General features: G+C 36.6%; 1 protein-coding gene across 2 annotated transcripts in view; it reads left to right on the top strand.

The window, feature by feature from the left end:
- The window catches only part of PACS2 (phosphofurin acidic cluster sorting protein 2), a 373,380-nt gene that overhangs the window by 54,506 nt on the left and 293,154 nt on the right, over nucleotides 1–25,720 (top strand). For both annotated transcript variants that reach the window (XM_044664723.1, XM_044664722.1), the window contains exon 2: nucleotides 24,648–24,735. In XM_044664723.1, coding sequence (XP_044520658.1) covers nucleotides 24,648–24,735 — 88 coding nt within the window. The remainder of the gene's footprint in view (nucleotides 1–24,647; nucleotides 24,736–25,720) is intronic.

The raw sequence follows: 25,720 nt of genomic DNA, 5'->3' as shown, positions 1-25,720 counted from the left end.
TACTTTGTCTGTTTTATCTGTTTTTTCAAAATACCAGCTTCTAGTCTTATTTATTAATTCAATAGTTCTTTTACTTTTGATTTTATTAATTTTTCCCTTAATTTTTAGTATTTCTAATTTAGTTTTCATCTGGGGGGGTTTTAATTTGCTCGCTTTCTAATTTTTTGAGTTGCATACCGAATTCATTAATCTCTGCCCTCCTTAATTTGTTAATATATGCACTCAAGGATATAAATTTCCCCCTGAGTACTGCCTTGGCTGCATCCCACAGAGTTGGGTAGGATGTCTCATTGTCATTCTCTTCAATGAAATTGTTGATTGTTTCTATGATTTCTTCTTTGACTAGCTGGTTTTGGAGAATCATATTATTTAATTTCCAATTAGTTTTTGATTTGCCTGTCCAGGTGCCCTTACTAGTTATTATTTTTATTGCATTATGATCTCAGAAGGTTACATTTATTATTTCTGCTCTTTTGCATTTGTTTGCAATGTTTCTCTGCCCTATTACATGGTCAATCTTTGTGAATGTACCATGTGCAGCTGAAAAGAAGGTGCATTCCTTTTTGTCCCTATTTATTTTTCTCCACATATCAATTAAATCTAATTTTTCTAGGACTTCATTCACCTCTCTTACCTCTTTCTTATTTATTTTTTGGTTTGATTTATCTAGATTTGAAAGAGGAATATTTAGATTTCCCACTAGTATGGTTTTACTATCTATTTCCTTCTTGAGCTCTGCCAGTTTCTCCTTTATGAATTTGGGTGCTATACCACTTGGTGCATATATATTGAGCAGTGTTATTTCCTCATTGTTTATACTGCCTTTAATCAGGATGTAATGACCTTCCCTGTCTTTTTTAATCACATCTATTTTTACTTTGGCTTTGTCAGAAATCACAATAGCCACTCCTGCCTTCTTTTTCTCATTTGACGCCCAAAAGATTTTACTTAAGCCCTTAACCTTAAACTTGTGTGTGTCTACCCACCTCATATGTGTTTCTTATAGACAACATATGATAGGATTTTGGTTTCTGATCCACTCTGCTATTTGCTTCCGTTTTATGAGTGAGTTCATCCCATTCACATTCAGAGTTAAAATTGTCAGTTGTGCATTCACTGACATTTTTGTATCCTCCCTTAGGCCCACCCCTTCTTCTTACACTATTTCCTTTTTTTTTAAACAGTGGTTTACTTTGAGCTGGTATCCCTTATCCCCTCCCTTGATTGACTTCCCTTTCTACCCCCTCCCTTGTTATTCCCCTCTTTTTGTTTTTGAAGGCCTAATAAATTCCCTCCCCCTTCTTCTCCCCTCCCTTTTTTGACCTCCCCACTACCCTGCTCCCCTTGGTTTATCCCTTCCGACTTTCTCAGTAGGGTTAGATAGAGTTTTATATCCCAATGGATAGTATAGCTACTCTTCCCTCTCCAGTTTGATTACACTGAGAGTAAGGTTTAAAAATTACCTTTTGATGTTCTCTTCCTCTCTTTATAATAGTATTTGTCCCCTCCCCATCCCATGCCCTCTTTTTGTGTAATAGAATATCCTATTTTTCTTATTCTCTCAAGTTTCTCCTGGTGTCCCTCTCCATTCACCCTCCTCTTTCCCACCCCCCATATCATCTTAGACCTTTCAGCACTCTACCTTCTCCCCATAAATCATTCTTCCGACCACTATAATAGTGAATACTTAATAGTGAATAGAGTTCACTACAGAGAATTATACATAGCATTTCTCCACATAGGAATACAGATAATTAGATCTTACTGAGGCCCTTAAAAAGGCAAATTTAAAAAATTATGAGTTTTCTTTCTTTCCCCTCTGTTTCTTATTTACCTTTTCATGTTTCTCTTGGTTTTTGTGGTTGGGTATCAAACTTTCCATTTAGCCCTGGTCTTTTCTGTGCAAATACTTGGAAATCTTCAATTTCGTTGAATGCTCATACTTTCCCCTGGAAGTATATAGTCAATTTTGATGAGTAGTTGATCTGTGGTTGCAGGCCCAGCTCTCTTGCCTTTCTGGATATCATATTCCAAGCTTTGCGGTCTTTTAGCGTGGAGGCTGCCAGATCCTGTGTGATCCTGATTGGTGGTCCTTGATATTTGAATTGTCTTTTTCTGGCTTCTTGTAGGAGTTTTTCTTTTACTTGGAAGCTCTTGAATTTAGCTATTATATTCCTGGGAGTTGTCTTTTCTGGGACTAGTGTAGAGGGTGATCTATGGATCCTTTCAATGTCTATATTGCCCTCTTGTTGTAGAACTTCAGGGCAATTTTGCTGAATAATTTCTTTTAGTATGGAGCTCAAATTTCTATTAATTTCTCCCTTTTCAGGGAGACCAATGATTCTCAAATTTTCTCTTCTAGACCGGTTTTCTTGGTCTGCCACTTTCTCATTGAGATATTTCATGTTTCCTTCTATTTTTTCAGTCTTTTGGCTTTGTTTTATTTGTTCTTGTTGTCTTGAGAGATCATTAGCTTCTAATTGCTCAATTCTAGCCTTTAAGGACTGGTTTTCGGTTGTAATCTTTTGGTTTTCGGCTATAATCTTTTGGCTTCCCTTTTCAATCTGGTCCTCTCTGGTCTTCAGTTGACTTGCCTCACTTTCTAATTGTGAAATGCTGCCTTTTAAACTGTTATTTTCTTGCCTGATTTCCTTTTGAGCTACTTCCCATTTATCTGACCAAATCGTTTCCAACTTTCTTGTCATCTTAGTTTTGAACATTTCAAGAGCTTGTGACCAGTTTTCATTATCTTGGGAGGGTTTGGATGTGATGGCTTGTTTTTTCTCCTCTTCTGATTGCTCGGTTGTCTGGATTTTCTCTGTGTAAAAGTTGTCAAGTGTTAAAGATTTCTTCTTGTTGTTGTTAATCTTTCTCTCTTCTGGACTTCCTGATTCTGGGTAGCCATCCTTAGCCCAGCAGCTTCTCAGCTTTATCCTCGCGCTCAGGGTCTGTCTGCAGTCTTTTGGGTCCTGAGGTCTGAGGTCTGGTTTTTTCCAAGGTCAATCCCCCTGGTGGACCCTCTTGCTTGATCCTCTGCAGGAGGTTCCTTTACAAGTCTCAGGGCGCTGCTTCCACAGTCGTATACCCATCTGCACTGGTTCCCCACTCAGGGTTTCAGAGCCTTCACTCCCGCCTGTGTCCGCCTCCGTCCGCATCTCTACCCGCGCCTGAGCTCCGTGTCCACGCTCAGAGTCCGTGTGCATTCTTTAGCTTTTTGGGGTCCTAAATCTTGCTGCTCTCAGGAACAGACCCTGGAGCTGCCAATGACTCGATGGGTGCCCCAAACTTGCTGTATTTCTTTTGACCTGGCTTCGGCACTGTAGGTGGTGTGTGTGTGTGTGTGGAGGGGGGTGGTTGCTCAGCCCGTGATTTAGTGAGAGCTGTTTCACCCCTTTATAGCATGGAAATGCCCTGATTCCATGCACCTTCCACGCTGCGCCCTGTTGTGGGGTCCCTCCGTTTGACTGGGTTTGTTTTTATGTCCCCTTGTGAAGTCCTGTATGTTTCGGTCAGGAAATTAAGAGCTGCTTTTTACTCTGCCTCCATCTTAACCCGGAACCCCAGGAATGTATACTTTTTAAGAGAAGCATTAGGGAGTTTCTGAGGTTCCTGAGTAGGTAGGTGACATGGTATCAGATCTGTGTTTTTAGGTATATCAGCTTGATACCTGTATGAAGGGTAGATTGGAAAAGGGAGAGACTAAAAGCAGGGAAACCCATGAGAGGCTATTGCATTAGTGGAGGTTGTATGAATGGAGAGAAAAGATTTCATGTGAGACCCATGACAAAAGAATAAATATATATCAGGGTAAGGAATTGGAGAATCCAAAGTAACACACAAGTTGTGAACTTGAGTGGCTGGAGGGATGGCAGTACCATCAATAAAAATAGGGAAATTCAAAAGTAGTTTTTGGGGAGATGTTTTTCATTGGACATACTAAGTTTAAAATGGCTTTGGAACTTGCAGGTAGATATTTCCAGAAGGGTTATGAAGGACTGAAAGTCAGAAGAGAGCTTAATACTAGATAGATAGCATCATATAGATTAGGGAGTTATCTCCATAGGGATAATTTAACTAAAGACACCTCATGCGATTGATCGCTATGCCAGAAAAGACAATAGAACCAGAACAGAACCTTTTGGGGGATACTGACAGGTGTTTCAAGGAATATGATAGTACATAGTTGAAGTTGAATTCAAAGAAGAGGAGGACCACGATAACAGTAATGAAAACCAAAGAAGGAGAGAGTAAGGGAGTGGGTTTTATAGTTACAGTCTTAAAGTTGGAAAGGTCCTCAGAGGCCATTTAGTACAAGCTGTACTTGAACAAGAAATTCTTTGACAAAATATCCAATATGTAATCACCATGTCTGCTTTCAGACTCTCACTGAGATCATGGTATATAGTCAGTATGTCTATATTTTCCTTTTTATTGATTTGTTGTTCCTTGATAAAATTTTTCTGTTCTTTAGAATTAATAGTTGTAATTGCTTTACATTTCTTGTTATAAATATATCATAATGTAGATGGTTAAGTTTTTTTAAAACATTTATTAATATTTATTTTTAACATGGTTACATACTTTATGCCCCTACTTTCCCCTTCACCCCTCCACTCTCCCCCATCCATGGCCAACACACATTTCAACTGGTTGTAACATGTGTCCTTGTTCAGGGCCTATTTCCATATTGTTGTTAGTTGCATTGGTGTGGTAGTTTCAAGTCACATCCCCAATCATGTCCGCCTCAGCCCCTGCATTCAAGAAATTGTTTATCTTCTATGTTTCCTCTCCTGCAGCCCTTCCTCTGAATATGGGTAGCATCTTTACCATAAATCCCTCAGAGCAGTCTTGTGTCATTGCATTGTTGCTGGTACAGAAGTCCATTACATTCGATTTTACCATAGTATATCAGTCTCTGTGTACAATGTTCTTCTGGCTCTGCTCCTCTCACTCTGTATCAGTTCCTGGAGGTCTTTCCAGTTCACCTGGAACTCCTCCAGTTTATTATTCCTTTGAGCACAATAATATTCCATCACCAGCATATACCACAGTTTGTTCAGCCATTCCCCAATTGAAGGGCATCCCCTCATTTTCCAGTTCTTTGCCACCATGAAAAGCGCAGCTATAAATATTTTCGTACAAGTCTGTTTATCTATGAACTCTTTGGGGTACAATCCCAACAATGGTATGGCTGGATCAAAGGGCAGGCATTCTTTTATATCCCTTTGAGCATAGTTCCAAATTGACATCCAGAATGGTTGGATCAGTTCACAACTCCACCAGCAATGCATTAGTGTCCCAATTTTGCCACATCCCCTCCAGCATTCATTACTCTCCCCTTCTTTCATTTTAGCCAATCTGCTAGGTGTGAGATGATACCTCAGAGTTGTTTTGGTTTGCATTTCTCTAATTATTAGAGATTTAGAACACTTTCTCATGTGCTTATTGATACTTTTGATTTCTTTACCTCAAAATTGCCTATTCATTCCTCTTGCCCATTTTTCAATTGGGGAATGGCTTGATTTTTTATACAATTGATTTAACTCCTTGGATATTTGAGTAGTTAGACCCCTGTCAGAGTTTTTTGTTATAAATATTTTTTCCCAATTTGTTGTTTCCCTTATGATTTTGACTACATTATTTTTGTTTGTACAAAAGCTTTTTAGCTTAATATAATCAAAACCATTTAATTTACATTTTGTAATTTTCTCTAACTCTTGCTTGGTTTTAAAATCTTTCCTTTCCCAGAGATCTGACAGGAATACTATTTTGTGTTCACTTAACTTATTTATAGTTTCCCTCTTTATATTCAGGTCATTCACCCATTCTGAATTTATCTTGGTGTAGGGTGTGAGATGTTGATCTAAAACTAATCTCTCCCATATTGTTTTCCAAATTTCCCAGCAGTTTTTGTCAAATAGTGGATTCATGTCCCAAAAGTTGGGCTCTTTGGGTTTATCATACACTGTCTTGCTGACATCATTAACCCCAAGTCTATTCCACTGATCCTCCCTTCTATCTCTTAGCCAGTACCATATTGTTTTGATAACTGCTGCTTTATAGTATAGTTTAATATCTGGTACTGCTAGGCCCCCTTCCTTCACATTTTTTTTCATTATTTCCCTTGATATTCTTGATCTTTTGTTATTCCAAATGAACTTTGTTATAGTTTTTCCTAATTCAGTAAAGAAGTTTTTTGGTAATTTGATAGGTATGGCACTAAATATTAAAATTAATTTGGTTAGAATGTTCATTTTTATTATGTTAGTTCGTCCTACCCATGAACAATTAATGGTTTTCCAATTGTTGAGATTCAGTTTTATTTGTTTGGAAAGTGTTTTGTAGTTGTTTTCGTATAATTGCTGTGTTTGTTTTGGTAGATAGATTCCCAAGTATTTTATATTGTCTAGGGTGATTTTAAATGGTGTTTCTCTTTCTACCTCTTGCTGCTCTAATGTGTTGGAAATATATAGAAATGCTGATGATTTATGTGTATTTATTTTGTATCCTGCAACTTTGCTAAAGTTGTTGATTATTTCTACCAGCTTCTTAGTTGGTTCTCTAGGATTTTTTAAGTACACCATCATATCATCTGCAAAGAGTGATAGCTTAGTCTCCTCATTGCCTATTTTGATACCTTCAATTTATTTTTCTTCTCTAATTGCTACTGCTAGTGTTTCTAGTACTATGTTGAATAATAGAGATGATAATGGGCATCCTTGTTTCACTCCTGATCTTATTGGGAAGGCTTCTAATTTATCCCCATTGCATATAATGCTTGTTGATGGTTTTAGGTATATATTGTTTATTATTTTTAGGAAAGGGCATTCTATTCCTATACTTTTCATTGTTTTCTATAGGAATGGATGCTGTATTTTGTCAAAGGCTTTTTCAGCATCTATTGAAATGAAATTGAAAAAAATCATGTGATTTTTGTTTGTTAGACTGTTGATATGATCAATTATGTGGATGGTTTTCCTAAAGTTGAACCATCCTTGCATTCCTGGTATAAATCCCACCTGATCATGGTGGACGATCTTCTTAATTACTTGCTGGAGTCTCTTTGGTAGTATTCTATTTAAGATTTTTGCATCTATGTTCATTAGGGAGATTGGTCTATAGTTTTCTTTTTCTGTTTTTGGTCTACCTGGCTTTGGAATCAGTATCATATTTGTGTCATAAAAGGAATTTGGTAGGATGTCTTCTTTGCTTATCATATCAAATAATTTGTATAGTATTGGGATTAGTTGCTCTTTGAAGGTCTGATAGAATTCACTTGTGAATCCATCAGGTCCTGGTAATTTTTTCTTAGGGAGTTCTTTGATGGCTTGTTCAATTTCTATTTCTGATATGGGATTATTTAGGTATTCTATTTCTTGTGCTGTTAATCTAGGCAATTTATATTTTTGTAGATATTCATCCATATCTCCTAAATTGTTATATTTGTTGCCATATAATTGGGCAAAATAGTTTTTTAATGATTGCCTTAATTTCCCCTTCATTAGAGGTGAGGTCTTCCTTTTCATCTATAATACTGTCAATTTGGTTTTCTTCTTTCCTTTTTCTTATTAGATTTACCAGTACTTTGTCTATTTTATCTGTTTTTTCAAAATACCAGCTTCTAGTCTTATTTATTAATTCAATAGTTCTTTTACTTTCGATTTTGTTAGATGGTTAAGTTTTTGCAAAGTACTGCTTCTCCTTCAACAGATCATTTTTGGTCATTCTTTCAGAGTAAAGATAATTTGTCTTTACATTAAGTGAGCTATTTGGTTTTTTTAATGCAATACAAATTTTTCATAGAGGTAGAGGAATGGGGAGAAGGGGCCTGCCATAGGGTTCAAGGATATAGGGTTCAAGGGGTGAGGACAGAGAAATAAGAATAGTAGGAACATACAGATACTATGACCAGCCACAAGGCCCTGGATGGACCCAAGAGAAAGAACATAAAAATGTGGAATTAGACACATGGAAATCAGACAGGGACACAGACTGAAGAGGACATGAGATATAAGGGTGCCAGGAACACATGGGCAATTGGGCAGAGGTTGGCAAGGATCTCTCTTGGTGCTGGAGGTCTTCATCCCAATTCCCAATCTGAGAATTTGTTTCATTTTAATTTGGAGAGTTTAAAAACCTTTTTTTTTTTTTTTTTTTTGGTGATGGGGTTTGGAGGCTGCAGACCACCTATTCAGGGGGCAAGAGCAGAGAAAGAGCACAGCCAGCAAACATATGTCTTATTTTGGAATGCAAGTTTCTTTTAGAGTTCTCTTTTTTAAAGTTGAATTTGCTTAATGCAGATTTAGGTAACACAATTGTCTGTATATGTCTGTAGAATTGCTGGGTCAAAAGTCATGACCATTTTCGTATCACTTACAGATTACTTGCCAGTGTCTTTTTGCAAAAGATTCTTTTGAGCTTGCAATTCTATGAGCAATGTTTGAGTATATCATTTTCACCCACACATTCCTGCTAGTATTGTAAACAATGGAGAGAACAGGAGAGAACAGTTTCTATCAAGAAGTAAGATTGGAAGCCAGATAGCAGTGGTTTGAGGAAGGGGAGGAGAATGTACATTACTTTTTCTAAAACAACTTTCTTGGCTGAGGTGTAATGAACGTGCTCATTTTGACACTTGGGTTAGATGAACTGGGAGGTTGGTGTGTTTGAAATAATTCATTTATAATTGAAATCTCAAAATATGAGTGTAGAATAAATGCCAAAATGCTGAGAGGTGAAATAAAATGGGGCCAAAAGATGAGTATAGTTAAGATCAGAAGGGTGGACAAACACATGTATTGAACTGTAAAGGAAGAAAGATTGCTGAATAATAACAGCAGAGAGAGAGAGAGTCAGGAAGCAGCAGTGAGGAGTAAGGAATAGGCTTACTTATTCCTCCTGACATAGTGATAGGAATATCATTAAAAGGGTATATATAAGTGTGGGAGAGGACAGACCAGAATATAGTCGAAGGACATCCAGATTACTTTGAGAAGAAAATGAGAGGAGTGTGAGAAGAAGAGGCCTAAAATGAAGGGAAGTTTGTTAATGACAAAATGAACTCCAGAGAGCACAATGGAAGGAGTGCATGTAGAATAGGACAGGGTTTATGGCTGTAGTGAATGGAAATGAGAAAGAGAGATGAAGGAATAGAGAAAGAGGGTTTTCTCCTAAGTAACTGATGACTGGAATCATATAGATCAGGAGGCACATGGTAGGAGTTTGTTAGCCGATAGGAAAGGGAAATCTATTTAGTGAAGACTCGCACCTACAAAGCTCTCTTGCTGATGGAGATGTAAAGGTTAAAATGAATGGTTGGACAATGATTATATGAAATATTTGGTGGCCAATATTTATTATATTTCAAGTTAGAAATTTATTTACAAATATATACAAATAGAGAAGAAACAATAAAGAAGAGAAATGTGAGGGGGTTAGAGAGGTTGTCTATCCTATCTTAATCCAGGCAGAAATTAATTAGCTCTCATCCAGGAAGGCCAGTAGTGAGTAACCACTGGCCTCCTCCAAGAAAGAAGCTAATCTCTTGAGAAACCAGGAAAGGAGTCCATCCTTTCACTCACCCCACAAAGTAGTCCAAGAGACAAAGAGTCCAAGTTGAAGCCAAGCTCCAAGCCCACAATCCAAGCTACAGTCTCCATTGAAGCTCCCTCGAAGACTCTCTCCAGTCAGGAGACTCTCTCCACAAGACTGATTCAAGCCAAAGGATTCATGGCTTTTATGGTGCTAGCACTGCCTATGGGACAGTATTTGTGGGAATCAGATCTCACCTTCTGGAGGGGTGAACTGTTAATAAAGGCCTCTGAAGGTGTCAGCTCTGATCATAAGATTCACAAGTTTCTGGAGTTGTCACCCATTGTAGTAAGTGACTTGTGAATTCCTCCATCTAGTTCAATTACAAGGGTAAACTCAGAAAAGAGAACAAAGAATTCCCTTTCAGAGAGCAATACATTTCTTACCTGGGTCAACCAGTTAGCAAACATTTATTAAATGTCTGCTATGTAACTGGTTGAAAGGAAAAAAAATTCAAATAGTACTTGCCCTCAAGGTGCTTCCATTTTATTGGTTGAATCTGGTCCTTTCAGGACTCTAACTAAACTTGCATTCATACCTAGTTCCTTTGCCTCTTCTCTTTTTAATGGTGGATAAAAATAACAATTATATAATGCTTTAAATATTGTAGAACTTCTCACAATAATCTTTTTAAGGATTTTAAAGATACTATTTATTATCCCCATTAAAAAATTAGGAAACTGAGATGACTTGTCCAAGATTACACAAATGAAGAAGATGGATTTGAATTTAAGTTTTATTGATTCAGTGATATTGATACATAATTGACACAGATAGACTCAGTACTGTAAGGGTGAAAAAGGGGTTTTATGAGTTCAATATATTAAAGATGGTTGCCAGAGGATTGAACTATTATCAATCCTCAATTAAGAATAATCTCAAATCAAAATTGACTTTTATGGAAGTTTATTTACATGAGAAGAGAGAAAGGAAGAAAATAAGAATCTAGCTTACTAATTAATCCAGGTAGATCTTAACCCTCAGCTGAGGATTAAAGGGCCTGAGGCCCGGAGTTGAATGGAGCAAACTTCATTCACAGAGTCTATAAGAGGAAGTTTCTTAATAGAAGTTCAGGAAGATTCAGTCTTTAAACTCACCATGTGGAACAGTCTCAGTCACAAACCAGCAAAGCTCCCTCAGGCCCCCTTCACCAAACCAGAAGCCGCCTCACTCACTCAACTCCCTCTTTTAAAGGGGTCACATATGTGTCACTTCCAGTGCCTTTCCCTAGCCTGCGTGTCCAATCACAATAGACGCTTTCTCATAGAAAGCATAGGGGGCGGTCATTTGATTCTGATTCTTTACTCACTCCAGCACACGTGGATTAGGAATTGGAAGGTGCTCTCACCTTTGGTGATTAAATCTAAAGATGGGCAGTGTAATTATCACAGTACTCATATATTACACAGGGAACACTTGCATGTATTCTAGTCATAAGACTCCATTCTCGAACAAAGTTCTGGTACCAAGGTGCCTGGGGTTTGGGCATCTTAATAATTGTAAAGGGCTGGGATAGTTATTTTTCATAGGGTATACTGCGTAATGGTTCTACATAATAGTAGGTTCAGACTTCTAAATTTAGTCTCTTGTCATTTAGTAGTAAAGTAGAGCTATTGAATTATTATAGCGATTCATTGTGAAGTAGATAATCCAATGTCTCAGGATATTAGATAGGGATCATCTACTTTTGATTTTTTTTTTTTGCCTTTGATTTTGGCAAGACAGTTATGATGTCTCTGTGATGGGTCATGGTTCTCTTTTTAAACTTTTTAAAAAAATCATTTATCAGCTAAGAATTTATTTCCTTCCTCTCCTACCCCCTTCCCATTAAGGAAAAGGAAAGAAAAACAAACTCTTATAAAACAAAATTCCTACATCAGCTGTTTGAAAATGTTTGTCTCATTATGTAGCAATTTCTCATCTTTTCAGGATTAAATTTATTTATTATAATGATAGAGTGTTTAGTGTCATTCCCCCCCCTTCTGCCATTTACATTGTTGTCATATGTGTTGTTTTCCTGTTTACTTCATCTGTTAATGAGATCATAAGGGTCTTTAAATCTTTCCCTGAATTCGTGGTATTTATAATTTCTTACATTGCAGTAATAACCATGTACCATGATTTATTTAGACATCCTCTAACTGTTGAGCATTTAGCTAGTAAACAATAATTTATTAAGCACATACTATGTGCCAGAATTTGTACTAAATGCTGTTTTTTGATGCCATTAAAAAGGGCTGCTATTTTGGTGTACATGAGACCTAGACCATTTTTTTCTTCTTGGTATATATGATACCCATTTCTCTCTCTTTGACTTTGTTGGGATGCTTGCCTAGCAGTGAGTTCTCTGAGTTGAAGGTTATAGACATTTTAGTATAGTTCCAAAGCGATTCCAAAATGATTGGATCACAGCTCCATCTATAACAGAGGTCGGCAATCTTTTTGGCTGTGAGAGCCATAAACACCACATTTTTTAAAATGTAATTTCATGAGAGCCATACAGTGCTCACAGTGTGCGCTCCTGTAACAGCACCGGGAAAAAAATTGACTTTATGGCTTCTGCAGAAAGAGCCATATCTGGCCCTCAAAAGAGCAAGATATGGCTCGAGAGCCATACGTTGCTGACCCCTGATCTATAACATAGTGTGTCTGTTTGATGTTGACACAGTCTTTTCTCATTATTTGGTAGGTTTGAAATGAATCCTTGGAATGGTTTTGATTACTTAAAAAAAAATCTAGTGATTTGGAGAAATCTTTCATAGAGTCACTTGTATTTTGTAATTCTTTTGAGAACTTTGTTTATCTTTTGGGGAATGATTCTTGAAGTAATGGTTTTTCACAAGATCTTGATTTTTTTTTATTTAAAAAATTTTATTTAATTAATTTAGGACATTTTCCCATGGTTATAGGACTCATGTTCTATCCCTCCCCTTCTACCACTCCCTCGCATAGCCAACGCACAATTCCACTAGGTTTTACATGTGTCAAGACCTATTTCCATATTATTGATATTTGCACTAGGATGCTCATTTTGAGTCAATATCCCTAATTATATTCCCATCCTCCCATGTGATCAGGCAGTTGTTTTTCTTCTGTGTTTCTTCTCCCACAGTTCTTCCTCTGAATGTGGCTAGAGTTCTTTCTCATAGGTCCCTCATAGTTGTCCTGGATCATTGCATTGTTGCTAGTAGAGAAGTCCATTACATTCGATTTTACCACAGTGTATGATGTTTATGTGTATAATGTTCTCTGTGTATAATGTTCTCTTGGTTCTGCTCCTTTCACTCTGCATCAATTCCTGGAGGTCATTCCATTTCACATGAAATTCCTCCAGTTCATTATTCCTTTGAACACAATAGCATTCCATCCCCAATTGAAGGGCATACCCTCGTTTTCCAGTTTTTGCTACCACAAAGAGAGCAGCTATAAATATTTTTGTACAAGTCTTTCCCCCTATGATCTCTTTGGGGGTATAAAGCCAGCAGTGGTATGGCTGGATCAAAGGGCAGGCCGTCTTTTCGCTCCCTTTGGGCATAGTTCCAAATTGCCATCCAGAATGGTTGGATCAGTTCAGAACAATTAAAGCAATGCATTAATGTCCCAATTTTGCCACAACCCCCGCAACATTTATTACTTTCCTTTGCTGTTATGTTACCCAATCTGCTAGGTGTGAGTTAGTACCTAAGAGTTGTTTTGATTTGCATTTCTCTAATTAATAGAGATTTAGAGAATTTTTTCATGTGCTTATTGATAGTGTTGATTTCTTTATCTGAAAATTGTCTATTCACGTCCCTTGCCTATTTATCAGTTGGGGAATGGTTTGGGTTTTTTGTACAATTGATTTAGCTCCTTATAAATTTGAGTAGTTAGACCAGTGATTTCCAAAGTGGGCACTACCGCCCCCTGGTGGGTGCTGCAGCGATCCAGGGGTGCGGTGATGGCCATAGGTGCATTTATCTTTTCTATTAGTTGCTATTAAAATTTTTAAAAAAATTAATTTCCAAGGGGCTAAGTAATATTTTTTTCTGGAAAGGGGGTGGTAGGCCAAAAAGTTGGGAACCACTGAGCTAGACTTTTGTCAGAGGTTTCTGTTATAAAGATTTTTCCCCAATTTGTTGTTTCCCTTCTAATTTTGGTTGCATTGGTTTTGTTTGTACAAATCCTTTTTAATTTAACGTAATCAAAATTATTTATTGTACATTTTGTAATTTTTTCTAACTCTTGCTTGGTCTTAAAATCTTTCCTTTCCCAAAGATCTGACAAATATACTTTTCTGTGTTCACCTAATTTGCTTATAGCTTCCTTCCTTTATATTCAAGTCATTCACCCATTCTGAGTTTATCTTGGTGTAGGGTGTGAGATGTTGATCTAAACCTAATCTCTCCCATATTGTTTTCCAATTTTCCCAGCAGTTTTTGTTAAATAGTGGATTTTTGTCCCCAAAGCTGGGCTCTTTGTGTTTATCATAGACTGTCTTGCTGAGGTCACTTTCCCCAAGTCTATTCCAGTGGTCCTCCCTTCTGTCTCTTAGCCAGCCCCATATTATTTTGATGACAACTGTTTTATAGTACAGTTTAAGATCTGGTACTGCTAGACCACTTTCCTTCACATTTTTTTTTCCATCATTTACCTTGATATTCTTGATCTTTTGTTTTTCCAACAGTAAAAAAAGTTTCTTGGTAGTTTGATAGGTATGCCACTAAATAAATAGATTAACTTGGGCAGGATGATCATTTTAATTATGTTAGTTCTTCCTACCCATGAGCAATTAATGTTTTTCCAATTGTTTAGATCTAGTTTTAATAGTGTGGAAAGTGTTTCATAGTTGTGTTTGTATAATTCCTTTGTATGTCTTGGCAGATAGATTTCTAAGTATTTTATTTTGTCTAGGACAGTGATGAGCAAACTTTTTAAAGAGGGGGCCAAAGGAAAGGAAACGCTCATTTGTCAGTCTGTTTCTAAGGCAACTCTTTCAAAGTTTCATTGTATTGTATCCTACTCATTGTATTCCTCATATTAGGAATAATGTTGCGCAGTGGGATAGAACATTTCAGGGGGCCACATCTGGCCCATGGGCCATAGTTTGCCCATCACTGGTCTAGGGTGATTTTAAATGGCATTTCTCTTTCTAACTCTTGTTACTGGGATGTGTTGGGGGAAAAATATGTGTGTGTGTGTGTGTGTGTGTGTGTGTGTGTGTGCGCGCGCGCGCGCACGCGTGCTAATGATTTATGTGGGTTTATTTTGTTTCCTGCAACTTTGCTAAAGTTTTTGATTATTTCCACTAGCTTTTTAGTTGACCATCATATCATCTGCAAAGAGTGATAGCTTAGTCTCCTCATTGCCCATTTTGATACCTTCAATTTCTTTTTCTTCTCTAATTGCTACTGCTAGTGTTTCTAGTACTATGTTGAATAATAGAGGTGATAATGGGCATCCTTGTTGCACTCCTGATCTTATTGGGAAGGCTTCTAATTTATCCCCATTGCAGGTGATGCTTGTTGATGATTTTAGTTATATACTGTTTATTATTTTTAGGAAAGGCCCTTCTATTCCTATACTTTCTAGTGTTTTCAATAGGAATGGGTGTTCTATTTTGTCAGTCTTTTCCAGCATCTACTGAGATAATCATGTGATTTTTGTTGTTTTGCTTGCCGATATGGTCAATTATATGGATGGTTTTCCTAATATTGAACCATCCTTGCATTCCTGGTATAAATCCCACCTGATCATAATGAATAACCTCCGTGATCATTTGCTGGAGTCTTTTTTGCTGGTATTCTATTTAAGATTGTTGCATCTATGTTCATTAAGGAGATTGGTCTGTAGTTTTCTTTCTCAGTTTTTTGTCTGCCTGACTTTGGAATCAGTACCATATTAGTGTCATAAAAGGGATTTGGTAGAACTCCTTCTTTGCCTATTATGTCAAATAATAATAAAGGGGCCTAGGGAAATATAGATATACAGTGATGTGAATGTATCTATGTATTCCCCCTAGTTGCAGATGATGGGGGGAAACATCAACCCAATCACCCTTGATAGTTGTTATAATTTCCTTTTTTCTATAACAGTTGCCCAGGGAGGGCCCTAAAAGGTTAGGTGGGTGGGTAACCCTTTCAGGTCCATCCTGGGGTTGGATAAATTATTATAAGGCTTTGATTTGCCTTGGATCACGTTTGATATCTGACTCCGTTGATTCCCTCCCCAAGGGTCGTGATATAAAGACCACTCAGGAGGGTACTTATTAAACTCTCTTTATAATCTATAATCAGGGAAAGGATAAACAGGATAAGGAATGGGGATTGGAGACCCTATCAATCTAATATCTATAACTAGTTAACAATCAGGACTGGAGGCTGTCGATTTAGTAGAAGCTGGAGCTTTATTCTCCACTACCCATCTGACCCAGCCTGGCCACAGCCAAGCCAGAGAATAGGGATTGCTGTTGATGCAGCTGTGTTGGTGATCTTATTCTCTCAGCTTTCTCACTATCAGTGTTTGGTGATGCACTAACTCTCACAGTCTTCAGGAAATATTCAAATTCTTCCTACTGTCTTCTTCATAGACCTCCCAGCCTCCCTTCACCACCCAGCAACCTAGAGACCTAAAGAGCTAGAAAGACCAAGAGACCTAAAAACCTAAAGAGCCCAAAGACCCAAGACCAAAAGACCCTTCCAAAAGGCTGTCAGAGTTATTTATACTGCCAGGCTAACTGACGTTTGTCCCTGGCTCAGGGCACCCAGGAACATTCCACTGTCTTCCAACTGCCTTCCCTGTCATTCAAGGTGGCATCCATCATTTCCCAGGATATGAATATAACACTTGTTACTATTATAGTTTTTTGTGATCAGATTCTCTTTTGTTGGCTCATTTTTCTAGTTTTATTCCTTGCCTTGGAACTTCATGTTAATGTTGAGATTTGCTCACCTGGTATGAGGATAAGGAAAGGGATATTGTTCCAAACTTTAGATTTTTTCACCCTACTATTTTCACAGCTATATTTGAGTACCTATAGGTTTTCAATTCTTTCAAGGTGGTATTAGTCCTTGAGAGGTGGTCATTGCTCTACATTCAGGTCATTACTGATTTTGGGGTCCTGCTTCCTTTCAGCTACAATGACTAGCATTCTTTTCTGTCTTGTTATTATTAAAAATGATGAGGGCCGAGATCAAAAGGGAGAATAGTATTTTAATAAAAACCATGCTGATAGAGATAAACTGACCACGCGCCTGTAAGAAAAACCTATTCCAATCTCACCTCAGCCATTTACCTTCCTCTCTCCTCGAGCTCAGGTAGCTAAAAGAGGAAGTTCCAAGTCACTACCCCCTACTTAAAACAGTCCCTCACCTTTAATACGTCATCCAAAACAGGAAACCCATGAAAACCGTTGGACCACAGGAAATGTAGTTTTAAGGACCCCCACAGGTCCACAGAAGTTTGTCAAACAACACTATATTGAGGTTCAATCCTTCCAAATAGAACCCCAGGTGATTTTAACTAACACAGTCTTGAAATTTTATTCAGTGCCCCTAAGCTCTCCTCTTAGTCTTGGATCTTGGACCTGAAATTGGATAAAAGTAAAGGAGCTTCCTAGAAAGATGTGGTCTTTTACCTAGTGCTAGCACAGGGTTTAACTGTTTTCACTTTCTGATCAATTTTCCAATTCCCTTACCATCTTTGGGATAAGAGATGCTGCCACTTCCTAGGTCGATAGGTGGTGTTGCTTATGTATTCTAAGGTAGCCACCACTATATTGTCTCAGACCTGTCCTTCTGACCACCTAAATTACCTTGGGTTTTAAAAATATCTCACTCATCTTTTGCTTATACTCCTCTGGAATTCAATTTAATACACTATTTTAGAGTTATTGGGAGAGGAGCACTGTGGTGATTTTGTTGGAATCTTCTACTCCCATTCTTGACTGTGTTCTCAACTATGTAATATTTTAACATTCCTTCTAGCTCTATATCTATGTCTTATTTTTATGTATATGAACATGAATAGTAGAGAAAAATTCCTAATATTTCCCAATAAAACTGAATGAATTATTTTGGGTGCTGTGAGTTCCCAGTCACTGAATGTCTTTGAGCATAGAAATTGGATGTGGTTAAGCAGATTCATGTTTATTTATTATTTGGCATGGGAGAGAGCAGTCTTAGTTGGTGGATGAGGTCACAGACAAGACTGTAGAGAGTTCAAGATGTTTATGGGGGGTTGAATGACTTGAATATAAAGAAGGAAACTATAAATAAGGTAAGTGAACACAGAATAGTATACTTGTCAGATCTCTGGGAAAGGAAAGATTTTAAAACCAAGCAAGAGTTAGAGAAAATTACAAAATGTAAAATAAATTATTTTGGTTATAGAAAACTAAAAAGCTTTTGTACAAACCAAAACAATGTAGCCAAGATCAGAAGGGAAACAACAAATTGGGAAAAAATCTTTATAACAAAAAACTCTGACAGAGGTCTAATTACTGAAATATACAAGGAGTTAAATCAATTGTATAAAAAAATCAAGCCATTCCCCAATTGATAAATGGGCAAGAGAAATGAATAGGCAATTTTCTGATAAGGAAATCAAAACTGTCAATAAGCACATGAGAAAGTGTTCTAAATCTCTAATAATTAGAGAAATGCAAACCAAAACAATTCTGAGGTATCACCTCACACCTAGCAGAATGACTAAAATGAAAGAAGGGGAGAGTGATGAATGTTGGAGGGGATGTGGCAAAATTGGAACATTAATGCATTGCTGGTGGAGTTGTGAACTGATCCAACCATTCTGGATGGCAATTTGTAACTATGCTCAAAGGGCTATAAAAGAATGCCTGCCCTTTGATCCAGCCATACCATTGTTGGGATTGTACACCAAAGAGATAATAGATAAACAGACTTGTACGAAAATATTTATAGCTGCACTTTTTGTAGTGGCAAAGAACTGGAAAAGGAGGGTATGTCCTTCAATTGGGGAATGGCTGAACAAATTGTGGTATATGCTGGTGATGGAATACTATTGTGCTAAAAGGAATAATAAACTGGAGGAATTCCATGTGAACTGGAATGATCTCCAGGAATTGATGCAGAGCGAAAGGAGCAGAGCCAGAAGAACATTGTACACAGAGACTGATATACTGTGGTAAAATAGAATGTAATGGACTTCTGTACTAGCAGCAATGCAATGACCCAGGACAGTTCTGAGGGACTTATGGAAAGGAAAGCTCCCCACATTCAGAGGAAGGACTGCAGGAGAGGAAACACAGAAGAAAATCAACTGCTTGAATACATGGGTTGATGAGGACATGATTGGGGATCGAAACTACCACACCAATGCAACTATCAACAATTTGGAAATAGGTCTTGATTAATGACACATGTTAAAACCAGTGGAAATGCATATTGGCCAGGGGAGGGGGGGAAGGTTGAGGGGTGAAGGGGAAAGTAAGAACATAAATCATGTAACCATGTTAACTTTTCTAAAATATAAATATTAATAAATGTTTAAAAAATAAATGTTTAAAAAAAGATGTTTATGGGGCATCCAATTTGAGAACTAGGAGGTCAGAATCTGAAAGTTATTAAAGAAGTTAGGGCTGGACCAAAAAATATGAGACTCAATATGTGTATTGAGATGGTAAATGAATCTAGGTAGAAATCACCAAGATAGATATTCTACACCTAACCTTGACAAAGATCCAGCAGTGGAGATTGAGAAGGTAGGATATTGGTAGGAGGAGAAAGTATGATGTTTGCTAGAAATTAAAAATTAGTGTTCATCTATCCCTTGTGTATGTGTAAAAATAGTAGCATTTGTTTATCAATTTATCCTTTTCATTTGTTCTGGATTTACTTAACCTAGATCCTATGGGTTTGAAAAGAAATTGATAAGTTGATGTTTAATTTTGCTTTAACATTCTTCAGAGCAAAATGACATTTTAATTTCTCCATATTTTATCTATGTACCTACAAATTTTTTCCTGCATTTCCTCACTAGTCAATTTGTATTTTTTATTTAAAAAAACCCATACCTTCCATCTTAGAATCAGTACTATGTATTGGTTCCAAGGCAGAAGAGTAGTTAGAGCTAGGCAGTAGAGATTAAGTGATTTGCCCAGAGTCACAGAGTTAGGAAGTATTGGAGGCTAGATTTGAACCTAGAACCTTCCATCTCTAGGCCTGGATCTCAAATCACTGAGCCACCTAGATGTCCCAGTTTGAATTATTTATAAGCATATATGCTCAGGAATCATACAGAACTATATCTTTGCCCTGAATGTTGTAGGAGGGAAGGTCTAGAGCCGTGATGGCAAATCCAAGGCACGCATGCCAAAGATGGCACACAGAGAGACCTCTCTTTGGGCACACACACTGTCCCTGGCAGAGTTAGTTACTAGAAAGGCAAAGGGACTCCATGGAGCTTATCCCTTCCCTCTCTCCACTACTCCTGGACTACTCCTTTGCCCAGCAGCCCAATGATAGTGCTTACTCCCTCCCCTGGGTGGAGCCCCTCAGCCACTCTTCAGTGTAGTGGAAAATTATTTCTACAAGCTCATTCTGTTGTACCAATTTACCAAAATCATGTTGCTATTCAGTATTATCTTTAGCTGCTCAAACAAGATATTCTACCCCAGTCAATTGTAAGAGATAAATCAACCAATATCTTTTATTCAAAAATTAATTACATTATTCTCCCTTTTATCTGTGCCTTTTACTCATGTTGGAGTTGTTTAAAGGCTTCTTCTAGAGGGGAAACAACATAATTTATCCATTTCATTTAAGGGGAATTAGAGGGGAAACAACATTATTTATCCATTTCATTTAAGCTTTCAATTTTGTTGGCATTGTAATTGGGCAAAATAGTTGCTTGATTTCTTTTATTCTTTATGAATTCTTGTTTTTAATTTTAAAAAATTTGGCAATTGGAGTTTTTCACTCTCTTTAGTCAGATTATGTAGTCATTTATATTTGTTCTTTCTTTTTAAATTTCTGCATAGTTATTCTCTTCTTCGATTTTTGCAGATTCTATTTTTTAATGGGGGTTTTACATTTCTTTTTTCTAGGTTTTATTTTTTAAATTTCATGTACCTTTCATTAATCTTTTTCTTGTTGATAGAAATTGATAGAAATAATTTTTAGAGAGAAAAAAAATTTTCCTTAAGGACTACTTTTGTTTACATCCTAGTTTTGGTATATCTTTTTGTAGTCATTTTCTATGAAAGTAGTCCTTATTTCTATGATTCATGATTTGAAGTGACAATGTTGGCATTTAATTGTTTATTCTCCAAATGGTAGATAAAACATCTATTAAATGCTTACTAAGTACCAGACACTGTGCTAAAAACACTCAAGTTGCAAAAACAAGAAAATGAGACAATCCTTAATCTCTAAGAGCTGACAAAACCTGAACGTGATCTGACAGGATTGAGAGAGGAAAGGAGGTAACAAGAGACATTGTGAAAGTGTCAAAGAATTAGCATTTATGCCTGGACTTTTTAAATTTTAGTAGTTCCAGTCAGGGATTCATCAGTTATTGATTTAGGCATAGCTTTGAGTCAGGTCCAATTGAACCAGCACCAATTTGATAGTGGAACAGATTGGAAAGTGAGGAGGATGTAGAGAATGAGTAGCAACTCTGGGCCTTCTCGTGATATATGCCTATTATTAATTATGATTGCCATAAATTAGGGATATATTTAATATTCTTGCTTTTCTACATTTATTTTTAAGGAATGCTGTAGTATGGGTTTGTTTTTGTAAAGGTGCTATCCACCCTGAGAAATATAAACTCTTTCCCCTTCCATTAATCTTCAGAGATCTCATATGTAACTTTTCAAATCCTTAATTTCATTTTTGCTTATCCTTTTGTTACATTTGTCTAATATTTAAAGGGATATGTTGACATCCCTGGTTATCACAATTTTGCTATGTGTAAAGAACTTTCATTATGCAGGGGAAAGACAGCAAAACTACTTCTTGATCAGCTGATAGATATAATATGCATGTATAATATGTATACTATACCTATAAAGAGAATAAAAAGAAAATAGTTAAATACAACATTGTTTTGTGAGGAAGAGCACTACCATCTTGGTAAAATTTCCCATATCTCTCCTGCCCTCTTACTGTCTTCTAAATTATCTTCAATTTGGTTTCTGAATTCATCATTCAACCAAAACTCCTCTTTCCAAAGTTTATTAGTTTCTTAATTGCCCTATCTAATGGCCTTCTTTCAGTCTTTATCTTTCTTTTCTCCTTGTAGGATTAGACACAGTTCCTAATACAGTGCCCAATATGAAAGAGACATCTAAATTTTGATTGATTTAATAGGTGCTACTAGTCTAACAAATATGATCATCAGATAATAGAATTAGAACCAGACAGACATCTCAAATGCCCTTTAGTCCCACTTTCTCATTTTACACATGAATTAAGTAAAGCCCAGATTCACAATTTCAGCTAGGGTTTGAACCCAGATCCTTTATAATTTTGCACCTTTCAGTTTTGATTGATTTGTGTTGTTGTTCTCTCCAGTTGTATTGTTTTTGTGTTTACTATTTTCCTGGCTTGGGTAATGATTTTGCCTCAGTTCTGTAAGTTATGTAAGGGATATCAATACTTTTCTTGGTCTGTGCCAATACAATAAAAATGACAGTACTACTGAAATAAAATGACAGATTTAATGTTATATCAAACTACCAAAGGGATGCTTTGCAAAGTTGACAAAATAATTCTCCTGAAGGAACCAAAGGTCTAGACCAGTGATTCCCAAAGTGGGCGCTACTGCCCCCTGGTGGGTGCTGCAGCGATCCAGGGGAGCGGTGATGGCCACAGGTACATTTATCTTTCATATTAATTGCTATTAAAATTAAAAAAATTAATTTCCAGAGGGCTAAGTAATATTTTTTTCTGGAAAGGGGGCGGTAGGCCAAAAAAGTTTGGGAACCACTGATCTAGACTATCAAGGGAAATGATGGGGGGAAAATAGGAAAGGAGAGAGTAGACCTTCCCTGTTAATGACTATTTTGTAGAACAATTGTCATCAAAACTATTTGGTTCCCTCCTAGTCCTAGTGACACTACTTTTCTGGCCATTATTGTCTTCCTTTTTCTCAAAACCTGACTCATTACAGGAATTGGAATAAAACCTTTCTCTCTCCATTACCACTTCTGGATTTTCTGCTTGACATCATCAGTTGGAAACCTCTTTTCCTTGAGGTTTACACTACAAAATTTATTACTCGATCCAAAATTTTGTGGCTACTGTCTACTGTACCTTGATGTTTTCCTTCCTTCCTCAGTGAATGCAACACTAGGCTCCATCTTTCTTGCCTCTCTACTTTCTTTCCTTCTACTAGTATCCAAGGAAGAGAGCCAAGATGGTGGATTAGTAGTGGTGAAAGCTAATACCACTCTGAGAATCCTTCCAAACCATATACTAGTATACTTCACACATACATACACATATTCCCTCAGATACTCTAATTTTACTTGACTTAGTTCAGAAGACCTATTCCTTCACTCCATTTCAGCTATGCACCCACAAGATATTAATACCCTTGATCTTGAAATCATTTGTAGATGGTCTACTTCCATATTTAGAGACTGAAATTCCTTTATCTCATCATAACATTTAACATCCCATCTTTACCAGTGTCTGACTACCCTTTATGCTATTCTTCATCTTCTTGTGACCTCCATTTTCTCTACTCCTCAGGGCTCTCTGCTGCCCATCATTCTTGCATTAGCTGTATTCAGAAAGTGCTATGTCAATTTCATAGAATTGGAAGGGTACTTAGAAGCACAGAAATGTTGAATTATTTGCCCAAGGTCACACTAGTAAGTGTTTGAGGCTGTATTTAAATTCAGATTTTTGTAATTCTAAGTCCTGTGTCAAGCTCTTCCACCACGTCTCTTTTACCAACTGGAAGAGAAAAGTGGGAAAGAATGTAAGAGGTTTCGTGATGAAGAAAAAGGGAGAAACTGAGAAACTGGCTTATGTGAATTAATTACTTTTATTTAGTAAATTAAGAGGTATGCTATTAAACTTGGAGAATGGGGCACAATGTAGCCTGGGAGACCCAAGGAGAAAATGTAATATCTTTTATTGATATCATTTTAGAAAGAATAAAAGGATTGCCTTTCTGTAGTGAAGGCCCAGTCATATAATATGAATTGTACTGTAGGAAGTCAGCATGGATTTGTGAGATTTCCTCTAGCTGTAGGAGGACTTCAGCAGTAAGATCAGATGACATAGATAGTGGGGAGTAATCTAAGGCTGAGGTTTGGCTAGAGATAAGTAGTAATGGAAAAGGAGAGATAAGGGATTTAAGATTACATAGCATTATAGATTTAAATTGATTTACTCTTCAGTGGAAATTGGGAAGGAAGGGAAAGTCAGAGCTAAGTTAATGGCCTGAGAAAGTACTGATGGAGGGGAGCCTTTGGAGATTATGATGAAGCTGAAGAATAGTTTTAATAGTGTTGAGGTTTAGGGACAGATGAAAGGATGAGGTATAATGGTCAGAAAAGAGGAGTGTTGAGGAATATGATTAGATATGGATGAAAGTATTCATATTTTTAAAAGTATAAACTATTAATATATTATTGCTCTGTATTTGCCTTTTATATATGTGTATATATATATATATATGCCTTTTTTATATGTGTGCAGATATTCGTGCATCTGGTAAGTAAACATCTGGAAGTGTTTATTCTCTTATATCCTCACCTTTTTTTTCTTGCCCCATAGCATATGATATTACAATACTCAGTTTTCAGAAGATAGATATTAAATAATTAATGAACAGTTGATTACCTTTTTATGCATGTAGCATATGAAAAGGTAAGATACTTAATAACTTTTTTATGGTTAAAAAACCATTATTTATAGTTTCTGTATCTTAGTGAAAATTTTATTCTGGCTAGACAGTTTCCTTTTGTGAGTCTTCTTCATTTGTCTTTCTCTGGGTAGCCCTCATTTGTTTTCTATATAAACAAGTTGCCTGATATATTGATAGTAGATCACTACTAAGTACAGTTTATTTGTTCTCATTTTCAGGTTATGCAGCTTGACCTTAAAAAAGCTGGTTGTTTTCAAGGAATTGGAAAAGGAACTCATCTCTGTTGTAATTGCAGTCAAAATGCAGGTAATACTTTTAATAAAAAGCCACTATGATTTTCTATGGCTTTCATGTCCATGTAAGGCCTTTGACTTTACCTAGTGGATAAAAATAACTGAATTATAAAAATTATAATAATTTACCTTGTTATTTTAGACTTCATATTTATTTAATATTTACAAAAGACTTTTCTTTCAATAGTCTTCTGCATTAGGGTCTGCAAGTTTTATTATATTTATTTTTATTATATTTATTTTAGAGAGTAGAAACCAGAAGCTAATCCATGGTCCTACAAATTTTAGGTATTAGTGTTGAATTGTGGACCTGAGTTTCATCTTTTCAAGTTCTGCAGTGTTCTTGATATGACTGTTTTTGTGAAATAATGAGTTCTTGTCCCAAAAACTGGGGTCTTTAATTTTATTGAACTCTAGCTTGCTGAGGTCATTTATTCCTAATCTATTCCATTGATGCACCTTTCTGTCCCTTAGCCAGTAAGTAACATATTGTTTTGATGACCACTGCTTTGTAATAGTTTAAGGTCTGGTACTGCTAGGCTCCCATCCTTCACACTTTTTTTTCATTATTTCTCTTGATATTCTTGATCTTTTGTTCTTCCAGATAAACTTTGTGATAGTTTTTTCATATTCTATGAAAAAGATTCTTGATAGTTTGATAGGTATGGCACTGAATAAGTTAATTAATTTGGGTAGGAAAGTAATTTTTATTATATTACATTGTCCAACACATGAGCAGTTAATATTTTTCCAATTATTTAGATTTAGTTTTATTTGTGTGAAAAGTGTTTTGTAGTTGTGTTCATATAATTCCTATGTTTTTCTTGGCAGGTAGATTCCTAAATATTTTATGTCTAGAGTGATTTAAAATAGAGTTTCTCTTTCTAACTCTTGCTAATGAGTTGTGTTGGAATGCTGATGATTCATGTGGATTTATTTTGTATCCTGCAACTTTGCTATAGTTGTTGATTATTTCCACTAGCTTTTTAGTTGATTTT

Source organism: Gracilinanus agilis, chromosome 2, assembly GCF_016433145.1.
Source record: "Gracilinanus agilis isolate LMUSP501 chromosome 2, AgileGrace, whole genome shotgun sequence".
NCBI lineage: Eukaryota > Metazoa > Chordata > Mammalia > Didelphimorphia > Didelphidae > Gracilinanus > Gracilinanus agilis.
Note: the sequence above shows the minus strand (reverse complement) of the source record. Positions and strands in the feature narration are given on the sequence as shown.